This window comes from Phaenicophaeus curvirostris, chromosome Z (assembly GCF_032191515.1).
Source record: "Phaenicophaeus curvirostris isolate KB17595 chromosome Z, BPBGC_Pcur_1.0, whole genome shotgun sequence".
In the NCBI taxonomy this organism is placed as follows: domain Eukaryota; kingdom Metazoa; phylum Chordata; class Aves; order Cuculiformes; family Cuculidae; genus Phaenicophaeus; species Phaenicophaeus curvirostris.
The window spans coordinates 74,172,950-74,194,249 of NC_091431.1; the positions used below are offsets into that span (position 1 = coordinate 74,172,950).

General features: G+C 47.3%; 1 protein-coding gene across 2 annotated transcripts in view; it reads right to left on the reverse strand.

The window, feature by feature from the left end:
• Positions 1-5,410: 5,410 nt before the first annotated feature.
• Positions 5,411-21,300, reverse strand: part of SMAD7 (SMAD family member 7) — a 28,920-nt gene continuing 13,030 nt past the window's right edge. For both annotated transcript variants that reach the window (XM_069881017.1, XM_069881016.1), the window contains exon 4: positions 5,411-6,965. In XM_069881017.1, the coding sequence (XP_069737118.1) occupies positions 6,427-6,965 (539 nt within the window). In that variant the 3' untranslated portion in view covers positions 5,411-6,426. The remainder of the gene's footprint in view (positions 6,966-21,300) is intronic.

A 21,300-nucleotide genomic window follows, 5' to 3' on the forward strand; every position in this document is an offset into this window, starting at 1 on the left:
GTCCTGTCCCCTGTCACTTGGGAGAAGAGGCCAGCACCCTCCTCTCTACAACGTCCTTTCAGGTAGTTGTAGAGAGCAATGAGGTCTCCCCTCAGCCTCCTCTTCTCCAGGCTAAACAACCCCAGCTCTCTCAGCCGTTCCTCATAAGGCCTGTTCTCCAGCCCTTTCACCAGCTTCGTTGCTCTTCTCTGGACTCGCTCCAGAGCCTCAACATCCTTCTTGTGGTGAGGGGCCCAGAACTGAACACAGGATTCGAGGAGCGGTCTCATCAGTGCCGAGTCCAGAGGGAGAAGAACCTCCCTGGCCCTGCTGGTCACGCCGTTTCTGATCCAAGCCAAGATGCCATTGGCCTTCTTGGCCACCTGGGCCACTGCTGGCTCATATTCAGTCGGCTGTCAACCAACACCCCCAGGTCCCTCTCCTCCAGGCAGCTTTCTAGACAGACTTCTCCCAGTCTGTAGCACTGCATAGGGTTGTTGTGCCCCAAGTGCAGGACCCGGCATTTGGCCTTGTTAAACCTCATGCCATTGGACTCTGCCCAGCGGTCCAGCCTGTTCAGATCCCTTTGGAGCCTCCCTACCCTCCAGCAGATCCACACTTCCACCCAGCTTAGTGTCGTCCGCAAACTTGCTAAGGGTGCATTCGATGCCTTCATCCAGGTCATTGATGAAGACATTGAACAGGGCTGGACCCAGCACTGAGCCCTGGGGAACCCCACTTGTCACTGGCCTCCAGCTGGATTTCACACCATTTCCCACCACTCTCTGGGCCCGGCCATCCAACCAGTTTTCCACCCAGGAGAGTGTGCGCCTGTCCAGGCCAGAAGCTGACAGTTTCCCAAGCAGAATGCTGTGAGAAACTGTGTCAAAGGCTTTGCTGAAGTCTTTGAAATATCTGGAGCCTCCAGCCCATAACCATTGCATCACCCTGAGGGCTGCATGGACAGAAGGGTCCGTTCACCTCGTAGGCTTGCAAAAAGCCTGCAAGACAAGCGCTCGCAGGTGCATCAGGGAGGACGGGGAACAAGTTCAGATGCTGAGCATCGCCTAAGTGAGACTGGGGTCATGGGTTTGCACTGTGATCCCAGTGGAAATCCATTTGCAAATGAGTTTCCAGTGTGGAAAACTATGATCTTTAAGATGGTGGAGTTTTATCACCTTCCTTTGCAGTACATCAGCTGTTATAAACACTATATTTTATCAGCAGCTGGCACTTCAAATGTATTTGACATATGATTTAGCAACAAAAAGCTACATTATTTGACCCTTCTTTATTGCACTCTTTAATTACTGGTCAGTAAAGCGGAGAAAAAAGATCCAACCATGCTGTAATTTCAGTATATCATTAAAAGATTTAGCAGTGACCACGTGGAGTTGTGGTCCAAAGAGCACAGTTAGCTAGAACAGGCTGATTTCAGAAATACCGAATTTCCAGAGAAATCCATTTATAAGGAGGAGAGGAGGGAGCCAGGTCCTGCCATCCACTGAGAAATCAGGACTTCGGACTGTCTCAGCCAGCTAACGTCTGAGCCTCTTACGTGAATGAGATTTCCGTAAGGTGATTTCCAAGGAGGGAAGAGTGGAAACCACAGCTAAGCTGTACAGAGCACAATGATACATGAGGTCCCAAGGCCACCACTGCTTTATTGGAAGATGTCCATGGATGTCCATGGAGATGGAGGGGAGGTGTCTGACTTTAAGTGCTCTGAGCAAGGAGAAAGAAGGACATCAAGCAGCCTGCCAGGAGAGACCTGGAAGGCAGACATCAGCATTTGCACTTGGGAAGGAGCGGGCTCTGGCCTTGCCCACAGGTCCTCCATCCAAGGGCATATCAGAGCTATGATTCCTCCTCTTAATCTGGATGTTACTGGATAATTCATATTTGACCAAATCAAGAGTAGCCACATAGCTGCGTTCCTGACAAATGAGCTCCAGCACTCAGAGTTTATGTAAACACGTGCGTTTAAGCCTGGCTTTGTGCCAGTGGCAGAGGGATTCACATAAACCAGGAGCATCACAACCAAAGCCTCCAGCCAGACAGCACAATGGCAGCAGGACCACATTGGACCAGGTTTATACCAGGTTGGCCCTTCACTTTATGTAGCTGCAGATTTTCTGAGCCCTAAAGATGGATTTACAGTGTCAGCAAACTCCAGCCAAAGGGAAATCCTTCCTCTCTTTAACCCCAAATCTCTATTTTAACCTTCAGACTACTTCCTCCACTGCATCTGTGACTCTAGAGCTGAGCAAGCTCTAGGTGAATGGGGAAACATGAGCTGGTGCTCAGCATCCTTCTGTGATGTTCTTTTTTTTTTTCTTTTTTTTTATGCGTTGAATGAGAGCTAAAATTAGCTCAGCAGGAGATGAAGACTGGAACATTTTAGCTAAAGCTGCTGTAGAATTGAAAATCCATACACTGGCGGATTATTTCCCAGCTTTCTTACTGCGAGCATTCCTTGGTCTTTTATTTTGACAGATGAATGCAAGTAAAGATCTCATAAAATAAAGTGCTACATGAAGTGTTGCAGCTCATTCTCCAGATGATCACTGTAATATTTGACCTGGAAAGCCATGTTTAGCAGAAGGTCCGGCCAGCTGCACATGCTTCCAAGAATGGTTGGGGTAATGACATAGGACCAGGTGTAAAACAGGGTGTGTAAGGATGCTCCAGGCCCAGCAGATTTTCATTACACCTTGCAAATGATACAACGGCCCACCAGCACTGCACCCATCATGGGAATATCTCCACAGCTAGCCTCTGGGCTTTGCTGGATCATTTTTCCCCTTTGTGTTATCATACAGCCATAGAAGAGTATGGGTTGGAAGGGACCTGTGAAGGCCACCCAGTTCAACCCCCCATCATGAGCAGTGACATCTTCAACTCAATCAGGTTACTCAGACTCCCCGACCTGGAATGTTTCTAGGGCTGAAACCTTGTCCTATTGCTAAAGGTCCTGCTAAAATCTCTGTCTCCATCTTTCCTATAAGCATCCTTGAAGCACTAAAGGCCACAATGAGGTCCCCCTGGAGCCTTCTCTTCTCCAGGCTTGGTGTGAAGGGCATTAATTTAGGGTAGGGTTAGTGATACAGTATTTCCACTCTCTGTTTTCTGCTGCAGGAGGAGCAACACTTTGTAGACTTTGTATCTCACAGGTGGAAATCTTGAGAAACATCAAAGTTAAATGACTTGGTCACCTTTTAGACCAATGAGCAGGGACAAGAATCCAGATCCCAGTTAAATGGAGATCCACATCTATGTTACAATTTGGCATCAGGGCTTTAACCATAAGGATAAATGTATCTCTTCAAACAAGGTGAAAACATCTTCAAAACATCTAAATGTAGTCCATCAGTGTGATGTCCTGGCTTGTTGCTACTTTCATGTCCTACATCAGGGACAGAACAATCATCTCATCTCATCTCACCTCATCTGTTCTGCGTAAAGACCTATGTCTCGTTGCCAGCAGAACCGAGGAGGTGGGAAAAGTATCTGTGAGTCCAGTATTCTCTCTCTTTTGGCTGCTCAAGACTAAAAACCAGCTTTACAGATGGTTGACTGTAACCTGGCCTTCAACCAGGTGCTTCCTAGACTTGGAGAGATCTTTCTGAGTATGAGTCCCTGCTGCCTGCACAGTCCTGCTCCTGCAGATGAGCTCTACCAGAGCTCAGAGGACTCAACAGTTGAGTTTGCAACAGTTATCTGCTTTACCTTTCATCTCCAGGACCTTTGATGGTGTGTTGCCTGGATGGGCGTTGCGGATATGGGCAGGTACACTCTTCCTTGGGCTTCTGGTCCAAGCCATCAATGCTAATTTGGCTGATGGACCAGAAAGTTAGTGTGATTATTGGGTATTTCCAGTCTGCTGGTGCAAAACGGAAAGGAAATTAGCCAAATAGTAGAATAGATGACATTATCCCAATGTCTGCCCTTTTCGGTGTCTCTTAGTGCTTACCAAGCGCGACAGGGTGGGTATGTCTATCATGCTCTCAGCCTTCGATGCTAACTCCCACATGAAAGATGAGAGGTAAGAGCCTGGCAATTGAAACTTCCATGCAAATCTCGCACACAGAATCACAGAATCATAGAATCACCAGGTTGGAAAAGACCAATTGGATCATTGAGTCCAACCATTCCTATCAAATACATGACCATTTTGAAGCTGGTTCATGAGCTTGGTGACATGGATCCAACGGAAAGCAAATACCATTCAAAGCAAATCAATTACTGCATCGTAATAAATCCCTCTGGGTTGGGCACATCTCCCTGGAACAGAAAGGCACAGTGCTGGCCAAACCAGGTCCAGATGCTCCCAAAACCTGACGTACTGATGGTCATCAACAATATGAAGGACAGCAGAGACTAGAAGTTACATTCGTGGGCTCCAGGTGCTTTGTCAAGGCTTAGAAGCCAATTTGGACATTGTACTTATCCAAATCCTTCGGTCTCCAGGACTCTGGTGGTTTTTGCTCAGGGTGTCTCTTCACAGAAAGCAGGAACCAGCTGTAGGGACCTTCTCAGTGGGAATATTTGCAAGAGGGATATGATACCTTCGAGCTGTGAATGCCTGAAGGCAGGGGGATTGGGGCAAAAGGAAAAATAACCTCTATTTCTTCAAATTTTCTTTCTCAGCTGGTGGCAAGGGCCACCTTTGTCACAGCATAGAGTAGAAGCTTGGCCTCCTTTAGTATTTAAAGGACTAGGATAGTCAAATGGGAGCTGAGTCCCTAGGCACTGGGGTTCTATCAAGCTGAAATTAAGAGGAAACATGTATAATAACGAGAATAACCGCAGCAGACTTCGGGCAGTGAGCCATGCACCTCATTGCAACCTCCTCAAATCCTGGCAGACCCTCCAGACAGGCTGATTCGATGCATATAAGCCAGGGAGCTCAGAGCCACTTGCACCAAACGAGCCAAACGGAGCCTAAAGCTCAGGAGTGACCCTATCTAGGTGCTACCCACACCAGAGTGGTCCAACTTGGGGATGCAGTGGGCTGACACCATTGCCTCCCATGCAGTATCCACTCAGAGCAGCATTTCACTTTCCTTCCTCATCCCCACCACTAAAAAAAGCCACTTGGCACAGCCTGGGATCAAGTGTATGTTTTTATTTTTTAATGGAAGATAAATTCCTTTAGAAAAAAACATTCAACTGGATGATAACACCCATAGAAAAAAACACCAATCTCGTGTTGTTTTTTTTTTTTAATTTGGCATTTGTTATTTGCATTTATATTAAAGCAAAGTGCATCTTTCTTATTTTTTCTTGTTTATACACATTGCACAATACATAAATAATGATGCTTATAAAACGTCTTTATATTTACAAGTAATAATATATTTATATATAACATAAAATACACTTTTTTCTTTAATAAATCTCAGGGTTTTTTTAAGGAGTCTTTTTCGTGTGTGTGTGTTTTATTCCCAAAGCACTACAATACAATGCTAAAGTTCCAATGAGAATGCTCTCTTGTTCATTTAAACCTTTATATTTAGAAAAATAGCTTATGTTAAGGTCTAAACATGCTCATTGAGCTAAGAACAGTGTAAAAGTATCATACTCGTGTATGAATTCAAGAAGAAATGAAAGCACAACTGCATCTCCAGATAGGATGGTACCAGGATAACCTGATTGAAGCAGGTTACAACAGACCAACTATCATGAACACTTTTTCTTTTGTTTTCCCCTTAGTTTTTACATTGTTTTGTTGGTTTTGTTTAGTTTTAGGCTTACGCTTCCGTTGCTTCACATCTCAGCTCAAATTATAAAGCGTGGGCCACGCACAATGTTTCTCCGCTGATGTTTCCTCCTCTTGCATCAATCCCCGGTGTCAAAAAAAGAAGCAATAGAAGGATGAACACAGTGACAAAACGTGAACCCAGCAACAAGAGAAATTAAATAGAAATCAAAAGGGTGGGTAAAGACCCAGTTGGGAAGGTTTTGCACCATCCTTCGGCGGCAACGTGAGGTTAGCACCGCTGAGGAAAGGTCTTGGTGTCGCCATCACTGGGGATGGCTGGCGGCAAGAAGAAGGTGGCGCATAAAAAGTACAGGTATCTTGTTGTTTGTCCAAGAGAAGGAGCTGTAACATAAAGGAAGTGGCTTCTGAATCCATTGATCACATAGGATAATCCTTTCACAGGCACGAAATAATTATCGTATGAGATCTATCCCCTTGAAACCTTCACTTGCCCTTCTCAGTTATTATTGGTCATTCACACATTTTAAAAATAGATGTATTTATCAAAATACCCAAGGCAAAAAAAAATCTTTTCATAAGCTATTTCTCAAGATGGGTGGAACAAAAAAAAAAACCACAAACAAAATAAAACAAAAACAAAAAGTCTGCATGAAAAGCAAGCACTCAGAAGGAAATAATAGCAGCAAAGTAGTAATGATGTCATGAGTCCACTCCATCTCGAGTCATCGGTTATTAAAAATAACCTCCAACCAGCATGGGCAACTGCTGATAAATTGTCTCGTGTAGCACTGGCCCCAGCCTTTCACAAAGCTGATCTGAACAGTAAATCCGGTCCATGGCTGCTGCATGAACTCATGGTCGTTGGGTCTCTGCAAGCTGTATGCCTTCTCATAGTCAAAAGCCTTGATGGAAAAACCTGGGAACACTTTGTGAACCAGCAACGTCCTGGAGTCAGGGTTGTCCAGTGTGGCCGACTTGATGAAGATGGGGTAACTGCTGCGGTTGTACACCCACACGCCGTCCACTTCCTTGGTGAGCTGGATGCCATAGCCGATCTTGCTGCGGACCTTCTGCACCAGTTGGCTTTTGTTGTCCGAGTTGAGCTGTCCGAGGCAGAAACCATTCCCCTGAGGTAGATCATAGAAGATATCCAGGGAGGGCTCTTGGACAGAGTACAGCCGACCCACGCGCGTTTTCTCCTCCCAGTATGCCACCACGCACCAGTGTGACCGACGCCCTGGCTCCTGAAGAACTTGGGAATCTGCAGAACAGGCGGGAAGAAAAAGGGGAACTTGAGCACATGAAAGAGACACAACACTAGCCAGTTCTTGCCTGCCCATGTCTACATAACGCTCTCCATGCACACCCCAATGCCCACAGCACATTCACTAATTCCATGTCCTAAGGCCATCGTTAAGACCATTTAAGTTGACCAACTGTGCTGCGCCACTGCCTAGCTCTGGTTAGCAATGTAGCCCTTACGGATCCCAAATCACCAGGTCCACCTTCAGAAGTGGCTTGAGATCCACCAGCAGCACCCAGGGCACAGCAATCCTTCACCAAAGCTATCGCTCTGACCACCTTCAGTGCCAACAGGAGACACAGGATGCTCTAGCCAGCTGCATCTGGCAAGAACAAGCACCCAAAAATCCCCCTCATTTGCACCCACCAGACAACAGATCCATTTCCATAAAGAACTGCCTGCAGTTCACAGATGTGAAAAAAATGAAGCCCTGCTAAGAAAAAACACACTGAAGGTCACCCCATGAAACCAGAAGGGACAAGGACTCATCTGCTCTAATCCATGGGAGTCTTCTCTGCCCATAAGCAAAGCGTGGATGATAGAAAGGATGGAGCCTCCGCATAAAACCCTGACCCACTGTCATATGGTGACAGGGTGGAGACCAGAAATCTTGCTCTTCTTAACAAAAACAGACTACAAAAGACCCCATTTGCACAGCCCATCTTTTGACTTTCTCGCCCACAGCAACCTCCTGCAAACAGCAAGGATGTGACATGCTACAAAAAAGCAAGGTGGGGGCTGAGAAATGAGAAAAGACCCTTTTCCTGATGGAGGATCCCTAGCAGCCTGGCACTGCTCAGCAGGTAATTCCTTCCAGCCACGGTAGGCATGTTGAGACCTGGGAACTACTGATGTCTATAACTGTATTAAAAAAAAAATAATACTACATTAAAAAAAAATCAGTGAGTGCTACTGAAATAATCCCCTGTTCCACAGGAGCAGTTACGGGAGTACGGATGGTGGGTGACCCAGCACCACAAAGCTCTCCCTGCATCACCTCAGTAGCCCCGCAAGATGCCACCAGGATGAGCAATGCCATCTTTTCTCTATTTTTTGCTATTATAAACCCATTTCCCCAGCGCAGGCATTTCTTTCCAGTCCACGAGTTGCACTTCAAGCCCTGCACTGTGCTTTTAAGAAAAAAAAAAAGCCCAGCCACACACTTTTAATTTCCTCATTTCTATGCCAGCGAGGAAAATATTTCTCCAGTTGCTGCAGGCAGCTACTAAAAATGGGCCTGACTGTGTACGCCTCAAAATAGGGACCCTTGCTCCTGGGTGAAACCAGGGACTGGGGGTCCTGGCAGCATGGGGTGATCCCTGGGAAAGCATCCATTGATGTGTGCCCTGGTTTGTCCTTCCAACTCCCCTTTTTGGTGCCTCCCAAGACTTTGTTGCAGACAACTTTATATCCTGCTGAAACTTGGCACCGCGCGAGGGACCGAGGGGGAAACGGAGCGGGCGGCTTGGGTTACCTCACCCCTAACCTAAATGGGGTGCTCTCCATCCAAGGGTGCACCCAGCAGGGCAAGAAACACCCCTGGAATGGTGTTTCTCCCACCCATCTGGGAGACAGACTCATTCTACAGGGAAAACCCAGGAAACAGATTAATCTGGGGGGGGTGGCTCCTGGATCAAGAGAGGGGATGCTCCTGGATCCTTCCCCATCTCAACCTCCCCCTCCACCAACTGCCTGCACAGTGATGCTCAGTGGTTGTTGGTTTTTATTTTATAGCAGCTGAGGGAATTTTGGAGCAACAGCCATTGAACCCTGCTGAAATTCCTAAAGGTTCTTATTTATTTGAACACAAAAGCATCCTTTTCGGGGTGGGGGGGAAGACTTTTTCACCCAATATTTGTGCTTGCATTAGTGAAGACCATTTAACAAGCAGCTCATTGCCGCTTACAAAGAGTTATTTAATTGCCAGTGCATTAAAAAAAAAAAAAAAAAAAGAAAACTCTTAAAAAGGGAAAAAAAAAAGGAAGAAAACTGCCTTGGCTATGAATGAACAGACCTTTATGGAAGGCTGGAAGTTCATGAATGAATCCCACTAGGTTTTTCAATGAGATGGGGTGACCAGACCTCAAGGACAAGTCTTAGGTAATCCGGGATATTTTTTTTTATTAAGAAGCCAATGCCAGCACACAGTATAAATATGCCAGAGCCTCTTCCGTTTGCAGGATTCAGCTGTTGACTGGATGTCTAGTCAAAAAGCCATCAGAATATAAGGGTTGAGCTCGGATAAACAGGATCAGACCTCTTTGCCAGCCGCCACCGAAGCCGCTTTTCATGTTCGTTGGGACCCCAGTGGAGCCGCCCCACGTCCACCCATCTCCCTGATTTTGGCATCTGCTAGGAAAAGGGGTGGGAAAAGCCAGTGGCATCACTCGGGCAGTGGGGACAGAAGAGGAGGTTGCAAGACGAGAGGAAAAAATGACGCAGAGATGTTTCCTACAGCAATGGAGACTTTTTTTTCCCTCCAAAAGGGTTTTTTTTGGTAGCAATGACCTTGGTTCTGGGTAAATGAAGCAATTAAGATTGATTTTGCCTCAAAACACCCCCACTAGGTTCATCCTGTACAACCTAGAGTTGTGCAGCAACCAACCATCCACCTCCCATCTCCGCCTGCTGCCAATTCACACAAAAACCCAGATCCCAAGAAATCTGCAGCCACATCATCCTCAACGTGTCCTTGTGGACAACAGTCCAGAAATGGCTGAGAAACGCATTGGGGATTCTTGTTTTGAGCTAAAAGCATCCTTTTCACAGTCTCCTCAGAGCAAATACAGCCTCTCTAAATGCCTCGAAAACTCCCAACAAACTGGGAGCATTCCCATATTCCAGTGAACAATAATGATGTTCAATGCTATGAACACCCACACTATTATTTTCACTATTAAGCATCCCTCTATTTGCTGCTATTGTTGGCTTATTATTATTTTCCATGGTTTGCATTACAGGCTGTCTAGAGGCTCTGTCAGGCTTCTCCCAGCACACTGTGCAATCTTATAGCTTATTATGGAAAAAAAAATGTATATATAAATAACTTAAATAAAGTGAGTTTGCCCTCAGGAATTTAGAGAATTAGTCATATTTGTCACTTATAGTTGGGTCTACGGAGAACAGCTATGCAAAGTGAAGCCCATTTCCACACAAAAGGGAGAAATTAAGGCAATAGTTTTGACTTGGCACAATATTTTTTGTCAATTTGGATGGTGATGAAGATGGTGATGTCCCAGTATCATTTTTTTTTCCCATATTTTTCATGCTCTTGTGGAACACTACTTGGAGAAAGTGTCTTCCACAATAGTAGCATCCCAACACATCCACCAGCAAGACAGCCTGTGAGGTTTCCACCACCTGCCCTGATCCTCGTAAACACCAAGTTCTACACAAAATTGCTCAATAAAAGGCCACAAATAGAATCTCTCCAGCTTTGGGTGTGCACATGCTGCCCAGTAGCTCAGGGTATCATCCTTGTCCAGGGAGGAACGCTACAGAAAATACCTCATCCATACACAAATCCTGGAGGATGGGACACTGGAGCAAAAACCCCCAAAATTAAAAGCTGCTGGAACCAAGAAGGTCCAGATTAAAGTAGGTATGGGAGATTCACAGCACAGAAACACCCAAATCCATTAGTAACAGCCCCACACTCAGCCCTCCTAAACTATAGCAAGACTCAAAGTGGCAGAAAATTTCTGGTGCGGCTTTTCTGCTTGACACATGAACGTTTTTAAGATGATGAAACCGTGTCATCTGTAGTCTTTCTTTCTGAGCTCCGGTGGTTCTATTAGAAGCTTGGGAAGAAAATTTTGCTTTTTCTCGTTCAGGAAGAATCGGAACACTTCAGCAAAATTGAAGTGAAAAACATAAATAAAAAACGCAACACAGCTCCTGGCCAGCTTTCCGATGTCAGCTTTGTCCCGATGCCAAGTTCATGAATGTAGAGGGGAGGTGGGCTGGGGATCTTTTGTTTTGCTTTGTTTTGTTTTGACATAGCTAAAGGTTTTCCTGTAATCAACCGGCCTCTAAAGAAAACAGCAAGTTTAGCACACACTGAGGTATCTCACTCACCAGGACTACTCCCATCTGATCAAGTCAAGAGCTATCTAAATTGTCACTGACATTCACCACAATAACAGCTCCTCACTGAAAATGGGAATACAACTGCATTGTTGATTAGGCTGTTAAATACGTGTAATTGGATCTTTCCTCAATGATAGACACAAATTAAATCACTCATCCAGCTGTAGAAGTGTTTCAAACTATATATTTATACCATTTATAGATGTTTTTATAGTTTGGTTTGTTTTTGTTTTTTTAAAGCAGCTTTCACAGAATTACAGAATGGTTTTGGTTGGAAGGGACCTTAAGATTGTCCAGTTCCAACCCCCTGCTATGGGCAGGGACACCTCCCACTGGATCAGGTCGCTCAAAGCCCCATCAAACCTGACCCGGAACACCTCCAGGGATGGGGCAGCCACCACTGCTCTGGGCAACCTGGGCCAGGGCCTCCCAACCCTCACAGGAAAATATTTCTTCCTAATGTCTAACCTAAATCTCCCCTCTTTCAGCCTAAGACCATTCCCTCTCATCCTTGCAGTTCTCTTGCTTGGGCCACTTGCAGACATCAACAGCTGAAGGCAACAGAAAAATTAATGCTTATGTCCACCAAGAAACTACAGCATCAGAAGGAGACCGGTCTTATGGACTCTTCCTAAAAGGACCATGACCCAGAGGTGGGCTCCTGGGGCAGCAAGGAGACCCAGAGGGGTGTTGAGATTCCTACTTGGCTTCCCAGGAGGCAGCTTTCTGCTGGAAAACAGGCAATGTGGGCACTGCTGATGAGCAGATGAACCTATGGTCCATCCTCCTTTATCCATCAGCACACGTGGAGGGCATCTGTGCTTAAAAAAAATTAGCTGGACTGGTGTCAGCACAACGTGTCGTCTGGCTGGGGCCAAGGATAAGACCAAGCTCAGCGTGTCTCGCGCCCGGTAATCTCTCTTGGCTGACCTTACGTGGCATTTCGAGCTCAGGGCAGAGCCACGCACCCCATCTTCTCCTGCTCATCGAGATGAAGGGGACAGAGGCTTTATGGCTTTTTGCATGCTCTTCTTGAGGGTCCTCAGGGCAGCTTGGGGTGCTTGAGTTGCAGTTTTGTCCCTTTCTTTTGCTAGCAAGTGCTGCTTTAGCAGGATCTTGGGAAAAACACACCTGAGCTCTTACTTGAGAGGTGAACAGGCATTACAGCAAAGTGAGGCGAACACTGTGTATAACGTGCAACCAAACAGCTCATCAAAGCAAGGAAAAACAGGCACCAAAAAGGCAAACTTTACTTCCTTTCTAGTCTCTTGGATAATTTACAGCCTACTTGGGTGAGGGAACAAACAAAAAAAACCCAAGAAAATTCCTTCAAAGACAGATTTCCAGGTATGCTTTGCAAAACCAAAGAAAAAAAATCCAAATTAAAGGATATATCCTGCTGTAGAAAAGGGTCTTTGTGCCTTTAATGTAGCTGTGGGCAGCCTGGAGACACCACCCATGGCAATGTTTGCCCCAAACCTTTTATATCTCCCTGCACACAAGGGTGAGACAGCTTCAGCTTCCTCACCTCCCCCTGCTTTTGATGGCTTCAATGATTCCTGAAAGGCTAATTTAGAGGACGGTCATGTGTTAAGCTCCTGTTGTTTGCAGAGAAAATAAACCCTTACCTACTGCAGTGATGCCACCGCCCAAGGTGGCCCATGAAGTCCCTCCACATCAATACAAGAGACCCCAAAGAGCTGCGACAGTCAGTTCACATCAACATATACTTCAGGAGCCCTTAATCTGGATTATTGGCACGACAGACCATCTCTCTAGAAGCCACTACAGCCCATCATGCCAGCAGGTACTTATGGAGTCCTTAATCCGCGGATTGACAGGCTAGACCATAAATTTGTGTCTATGTCTGATTAGGCGGCTTTTATTACTCAACATATACAGTTGTCATGCAGTCTAAAGAGCCTTAAGATAATTTCTTTAATTTATTAACAAGTTGTCCACCCAGTGACTTAAATGGCTCCCTGCTCCTAGCAAAATAAGTCAACCTGGAATGAAAATAGGTGTCCACCTGGACTTCTCCCCAGGACTTTAGTTTGCTGGAGCTTTCTAAGGGCTTGTATCCAGAAGCTGAGAGGTTGCTGAGGTGCGGAACCTTGCAAGTCTGATGGGGACACAGAGGACAAGATTTAAGAGTCCACAGCACAGGAACTACATGGATCAGTTGAAGTCAGTCCAGGAGGCCACCAAGATGATCCGAGGGCTGGGGCACCTCCCACTCGAGGAGAGGCTGAGAGAGTTGGGCTTGTTCAGCCCGGAGAAGAGAAGGCTCTGGAGAGACCTTTTAGCAGCTTCCAGTGCTGAAAGGGGCTCCAGGAAAGCTGGGGAGGGGCTTGATCTGGGAGGGCAGGGATAGGATGAAGGTGAAAAAGGGGAGATTGAGATGAGATCTTAGGAAGAAATGTTGCCTTGTGAGGGTGGGGAGCCCCTGGCCCAGGTTGCCCAGAGCAGTGGTGGCTGCCCCATCCCTGGAGGGGTTCAAGGCCAGGTTGGATGGGTCTTGGAGCCCCTGATCCAGTGGGAGGTGTCCCTGCCCATGGCAGGGGTGGGAATGGATGTGCTTTAAGTTCCTTTCCACCCCAAACCATCCGATGATTCTGTGATTCTATAATTTGGCAGAAGCCATCAGGGGAAAGAGTGTGGGATTTCCCAGAATTTCTAACTAGGCCTTTGGCTCAGACTCACGTTAGCAGTGACCTACAAGCCTGGGAGTGCTCTGCCTGGTCCCCTGGTGACCCAATCAAGAACTCCCATCACCTTCACCACGGCTGGGAAACACTATTGCAAAATCAGGACAAAAATGAGGTCAGGCTAGATGGTGGGTAGAGATGACTGATGCCTCAGGACATCCCCTAAGGTTCCCAGCCGATTTAGAGCACTTTCAGTCAACCTTCTTCCAACCTGGGACCCAGTCCTGACCTTTGAGGGTTAATTCGGAGATGAGACACACAGGCAAGAAAACAAAGCGGAGACGCCTGTTGTTGCAGACCTGCAAAGCTTCCAGAGTGGGCACCAGTATGGCAAACACCAAGGCTGCCCCAGGAGGGATGTCCAAGCTTGAAAAATATAGGGTGACCAACATATACATGTGAAGGAAGCCCAGCTTCCCGATGTCCCCTGCATCAAAGGATGGCAAAGAAAGAACCCAAGTGAAACTGCTGAGTTCATGGAGTCCACCAAACCAGAAATTTGATTCATAAACATCCTATTAGTCACTGCTACTGTCTAATTACAGTGATTAATCAATTACCATGGCTAAAAACGACTCAAGAGGAGAAGAACCTTTTTTTTGTGCCCATTTCTTCAAAAGCCAACCAAGGCTGCAGCTACAAGGCGGGGGAGGGAGGGAAATACGCAGGCACACACCAAAAATGCCTGTCTGCCTGTCTCCAGTGGTTAGAGAGGAGCCAGCTGACTCCAGTTTCCTCCATACCAGGCTTCAGGCCTCATCAGCCATGCAAATTATAGAGTACTGTGCTGTCTGAAGGCCGAATTTCGACTCAGCTCAGAGAAAAGCCTTAGAGGAAGGGTGGGGATGAAGAAGCCAGCCAAATCCATTCATAATATTTACAGTAAATGGGCTTCTTTGCTGTTGTTTAGTATACAGTCATTCTAATTATTTTTGAAGTTTTAATTTAAAGAACCTTCTTTATCTGCCTCTCCTTCTGCACCCCTCAAAGGTGTGGGAACTTTTCCCTTGTTTCAAAAAAGCAGTAGGACAGGAATCCCTTCCCCAAGCTCCAACCTGGCAGTTGGGTGGGATGAAGGGATGCTATAAGAGGCAACCAACATCCATGGGGCTTCTAGGACTCCCCCAGACAGGCACAAGGGCATGTGGGTTCATGTGGAAAACATCAAGAAATCCTTTTTGCTGCATGTGCCCACACTGTTGTTCTCTGGCACAATGTCCTGAGAGGACTTGCTGGCTTGGGAGGTGCCACAGATACTCTGCAGCCCTGTGCACCCTCCGACCTCTTCCCTTGCCTTCACAGTGACCTGGAATAATCACATTTTAATGACAATCAGCCAAGAGGCTCCTCTAGAAAAACGCAGGAAGCCAAAGTCAGCATTCATGAGGTGCTGTCATGCAACCTGGTACCTGGTACCAGCCCCAGATCCTGGAGATGAGCAGATACCTCCATGCTTCATGCTTGGCAGCGGCCAAGACACGCCTCTTCTCCACCCATACCCAACCCAGATCTCAACCAGAAACCTTCTGAGAAGAAGAAACCGGCACACAAAGGCCTCCTGCCTTTGAACAATGCAGACAAGACTTGAGGATGAACTGCCAAATTATCTCTACTGGCTTGGGTTTTGTTGGAGCTCTGATAAACACATCCTGCCCATCACCCTTCCAGCGCAGGGATAAACCACTGACACGGATGCTGAAGCCACCAGAGGCCACCGGGCCATGCCAGCCTTGGGGTCACAGCCCTCCTGAGCGCAGCCACTGAGCTTGGTTTTAGAGATTGAAGACCTTAAAAGGCTTTTGCAATTAAAAATAAAGCTCCACTGTTGCAAAGGTGGAAAGGTTGCCTGGTACCCTGGCAAGCCCCAGGAAGGACAGGGATATGGCCCCCAAGAAAGCCTCAACTCTCCACTGACAAGATGTAGCTATGTGGGTTACACGTTAAAAACCTTGTAAAGACCTCAATAAAAACTGAAGCAGAGCAGTCTAGGATTTCCAAACGGACACCTAACACCCAGATGTGTGTTAGGATCTTTTTTTTCTCCCCCTCTGACTGCATTCCACGCACACACACGGCATCGCTGCCGCTCTCATTTCAGTAACGTAAAGGAAAAAAAAAAAGCCTCTCCTCACAGCACACCATCCTAGAATTCTCCCCAAAGACTGAAAACAGACGTAAATACGTGTTAAACCACTCCCCTCCCCACCAAAAAAAAGACCACCACCCCAGCTCTCTTTCCCAGAGCAGCATCCTTCACAGGGATGTAAACCCATGGAAAAAGCAGGGTTGGAACAAAAGTCCTTTTCACGCCCGTCGTGCCCTGCTCCGTAACAATTATGAAAACTGTTTAGCTGGGCTGGCATTTGGAGCATTTACTGCATTCCTGCCAATAAATTCCAGTCCCGGATCCGATGGAAAAGACTCCCCCCCTTCTTTTCCCCTCCCTCCCTTGCCTTCATTCCTCCTGGCTTTCTTTACAACCTAATACCCTGTCGACGCGGGGCCAGGGCCTACTTAGGGGGAAAAAAAAACACCCAGCGCCAGACTGGAGACAGCATGCAGACTGAAAAAGTTAATCATTACTTCTGTCTGCCTTCATAATCTAATCACGCCTATTCCTAAGAGCAGGCGGTGAAGCATGCTCACGTACAGGCGGGGTCGCCGCCCAGGGACGGATGGACCTACGGACAGACAGCATCAGCCCTTACCCGGGTAGGGGGAAAGTGAGGGACGGACAGACGGACGGCATTTGGATGGAGTTCACAAGCCTGGCCACGCACACACCCCTCCCCTCCCCTCCCCTCTCACTTTGCTCTGGATTAATAACGCTTAGCAATTATAGAGAATATTACATTCATTAAGTAATTAACCCTCCCAGCGCTCTGGTGGAGGTGGCACCCCCCTTTCCATAGACGGAGGCTGGCAGAGGATTGCCCTGGGCTATAAAATGGGGCAGGTTGGCAGCACTCGGATTAGAAAGAGAAACAACCAAAAAGCTCCTTGTGCTCATCCCACACGGATTTTGGTGGCAGTAGCAGAGCTGTGTCCCAGGCAGGGATGGTGCCACAGCCAAGAGTGGAATCACTGACATCCAGCAGCAACTTCTGATGGGAGACAAAAGCCCAGGGCATGAGGGGCATCACCAGCACCCAGCAGCATCCTACCACAAGGGCAAAGCCCAGGGGACTTGGGGCATCACTGAGCCCAAGCAGCATCCTCTCCTGAGGGGAAAGACCAGGGCATCTGGGGCAGCACCAAGCACTAGCAGCATCCTCATGTGCAGGGCAAAGCTCGGGAGATCTAGGACATAAACAACATTCAGCAGCATCCTTCCATAGGGGACAAAGCCCAGAGGATTTGGGGCATCACCAACACCCAGCAGCAGCATCCTGCAAGGGCAATGCCCAAGGGGTACAGGTTGTCACCAAGAACCAGCAGCATCCTCGCATGGGGGACAAAGCTGAGGGAATCTGGGGCATCGCTAACACCCAGCATCCACCTCCTGTGGTGATAAAGCCTAAGGAATTTGGGGCTCGGCACCAGTGCTCAGCAAACCCAGTATTAAACCAGCTGCTCCACAAAATAACCACTGGGCAACATCTCAGGTGTGTCGAGGCTCCATGCTCCTGACATCCTCGATACATTTTCCATGCTCGGCTGTGACAAAGAACAGGAAGTCTTCGGGCCTCCACGTATGAAGATTTATGGGTTTGTTCCTTATAATGAGCTAAAAAGTCTCAGCCTAGCTTCCAAAGAAAATGAATTCATCAGTTCAAACGCAGTGATGTAACTTCAGGCTCCCAGCTCGTTTTCCAAATAAAACTCCTGTTATTTGATTCCTGCTCAAAGGATGATTTTATGGAGTTATTTACTCCGTCCACTCTGCCTGGAAAGGTGCCTCCGGAGCCCAGCCACAGGGTCACAAGCAGCCATCCCACATGGGTGAGCAATATCCCATCTCATGGTTTAATTTCTCAACTATTTTGCTATTTTCCTTGCTTTTCCACCCAAAACTTCACCTGGCACACCAGCGTGCAAACAGACACAACCTCCCCAACATTACTTTGCATCACCCACCGTGGAGGGAACACCCCCTCCGCAGTGATACCAAGTGATTTTTAGCATCCACAAATTCAACACATTGTTTTCCATCACTTAAAATCACCAGATCCAGAGCCAACATCAGCAGATGCAAAAGCAAAGATACTTGAACTTTTACCACCTTTCCAATACTCAAGCCTCTCCGATGCAAAGCCAGCTCTTTTTGGCACCACACTGGCAGCTCTACAAACAAAATCAAGTCAATCTATATATATATCAGTTTTTTTTCAATCTATGTATAAGCTGAGTATATTCAACATATTCGTTATATATTCATTATATCTGATATATTCAATACCATTAATATATAAAGTATATGTTGAATATATTAAAACTAGAATTCAATATATATTAATATCTTGAACAAATTCAACCTAAACATATATACGTAACCTATATATATTCCACATATATATACGTATATATAAACATCCATGGGCTCACATTACGTACACATACGGTAACGTATTTGAAACGATGCTCCTAAGCTCAACCTAAGCTCAACTGCCTGAGCGGTTCTGAATTATTCATTTAACAGAGAAATCTGCCTTTCCATCTGCTCAGGTACTCAGGGAAAAGATGGAAAAGCCCACAGAAGCCAGGACTTCACCCCAAAGACAGCTCATCAAAATCCAGCATCCCACCAGGCATTTTACTTCATCCCCAGGGGAGGATGAGGCAGGACCACGGAGCCAGGTACCCACAAACACACATGGAGGAGCATCACCCAGAGCATCACCAGGACATCCTGCAACCACCCCACCAGGCATCCTCCTTCATCCCCAAGGGAGGATGAGGGAAGTCTGCAGAGCCAGGTACCCATCATCACACAAGGAGGAGCATCACCAAGAACGCAACCAGAACACCCTGCAACCACCTCACTGGGTGTCTCTATCCCCAAGTGAAGATGAGGAAGGACTGCAGAGCCAGTTACCAATCATCACACACAGACAAGCATCACCAAGAGCACCACTGTGACTTCCTGCAACCTCCTCACTGGGCATCTTCATCCAAGAGGGAGGATGAGGAAGGACTGCAGAGCCGGATACCCACCATCACACATCGAGGAACATCCCTGAGAGCATCATCAGGATGTCCTGCAACCACCCCACCAGGCATCTTACTTCATCCCAGAGGAAGGATGAGGAAGGATGGCAGAGCCAGGTACCCACCATCGCACATGGAAGAGCATCGCCAAAAGCATCACTGGGCCCTCCTGCAACCACCTCGTGGTGCTTCAGCGCTGCTGGCGCAACCCAACCAGGGAGCTGAAGATGAGAGGTTTTTTATGCAGCGAGGTTAAAAGGGTAGAGAAGGGCTGAGCCAGCTCTTACAGGGTGGTTGTTGTTCTTTTTTTTTTTTTTCCCCTTGCAAGTTAAAACCAAGATAATGACACTGGGTGGGGACCAATTTGAAGGGCTGAGCAGCCAAACCAAAATTAGTCTCCCAGCCAAGAGCTTCCTAGGCCTCACAGTTTGGGGAAGGAAGCTGAGAAAAGGCTTAAAAAAAAAAGAAAAGATTCCTCGGGAATCTCGAGAGTCGCGCTCAAGCAAAGGTGACCCTGCTAGTCAAATATTTTTCAACATAGTGAAAATAAAATAAAAGTACTGGAGCAGCCTCCCTCAGAAAAGCAGGGCCCATGGGATGGGATTTTTTTCCTCCTTTTCCTTCTCCTCCTCCCCCAGCACTTTCTTTCCTTTCACTAATAACTATGTTTTCTTGAATAATTTTTTTTTCTTGGCTCTTTCCTCATAAAAGACTGATGTAATTTCCTGCTTGTCCCAATGTTTCCTGTTAATTAACATGGTGAAAGTTATCATCACGTATTTAAATGGCTACCCAAAGGAGGGGAGGGGAAAAAAAGGGAAAAATAAAACAAGAAAATAAGAAGAAAGGGGAAAAAAGGGCCATCTGTTAGAAAATACCACGTCACATTCCCAGTAGCACAAAAAAAGGTGGAAAAAAACCTTTTTGGGCCTGACAACTCAATCCCTGCAATGCTTGCCCAGAAAAGCTCTTTTTTTGCATTAACTAAGTAAAATAGGGAGAGGAGAGAAGGAGGAGATGAGAGAAGGACGAGAGGAGAGGAGAGGAGAGGAGAGGAGAGGAGAGGAGAGGAGAGGAGAGGAGAGGAGAGGAGAGGAGAGGAGAGGAGAGGAGAGGAGAGGAGAGGAGAGGAGAGGAGAGGAGAGGAGAGGAGAGGAGAGGAGAGGAGAGGAGAGGAGAGGAGAGGAGAGGAGAGGAGAGGAGAGGAGAGGAGAGGAGAGGAGAGGAGAGGAGAGGAGAGGAGAGGAGAGGAGAGGAGAGGAGAGGAGAGGAGAGGAGAGGAGAGGAGAGGAGAGGAGAGGAGAGGAGAGGAGAGGAGAGGAGAGGAGAGGAGAGGAGAGGAGAGGAGAGGAGAGGAGAGGAGAGGAGAGGAGAGGAGAGGAGAGGAGAGGAGAGGAGAGGAGAGGAGAGGAGAGGAGAGGAGAGGAGAGGAGAGGAGAGGAGAGGAGAGGAGAGGAGAGGAGAGGAGAGAGGAGAGGGTAAAATAAAATAAAATAAAATAAAAACAAAAACCAGAGAAAGATGTAGCTGGCAACATTCAAGATGCTGCTTTTATTAAAAGAAGTAGTTAAAAAAAATAAAAAAAAAACCCAAAACCAAGGGGCTAATCCAAAGCCTTCCCTTCTCCAGCCTCAGCCTCACACAGGATCAGGCCACTCGCTTCTCCACACCTTCCCATTCCTCAACAGCAGCCGTGATGCCACCGGCACCCCCCATCGGCACAGGAGCCAAGCGGGTGGCCTCAGCACACTGACAGGGGGTGAAAACAAAGCGATTTAGGCAAAAAGCGAGGGTGGCTAGAACAGAGACTGTGCCTGAGCGGTTAATAATATCTCGGCACTGAAAATAAACTGGAAAGGAAGCTCCTTTGTGACAGTCGGCAGGCAGCCAGGCTGCGGCATGGGTCATTCAAGCTGGACGGGGACAGCGGTGGGGCTGGCACCCTCCCACGCCTGGCTCCGGTCAGCACCCGCCACCCAGCCCATGACTGTCCTAACGCACTTGCTTAGGGTTAGGGGTGCTCCACGCACCCCATTTTTGCCCTGTGCCCCCTAAAATGGGATGTACCCCTGTTTTTAACCCAGCATGGAGGTTTGCGGTCATGGCCAGCGTGGTTAGAAATAGGCATCCCCCCATGCTGGCGGTGGGGAAATGCATGTGGTTAATGTTACTGGTTCCCCTAGTGTAAGTGATACCTGCTGGCAGACAGCGGCGATGGAAACGATGCAGCCCGCATCCCTGCCAGCCCAGGGCTGCTCCTCTTGGAGTGTTTTTGTCCCTTGGAGTTTTAAATGTCCCCAACGATCAAGTTGCTGGCAGTTATCAGGGCACCTTTTGCAAGCAGAGCA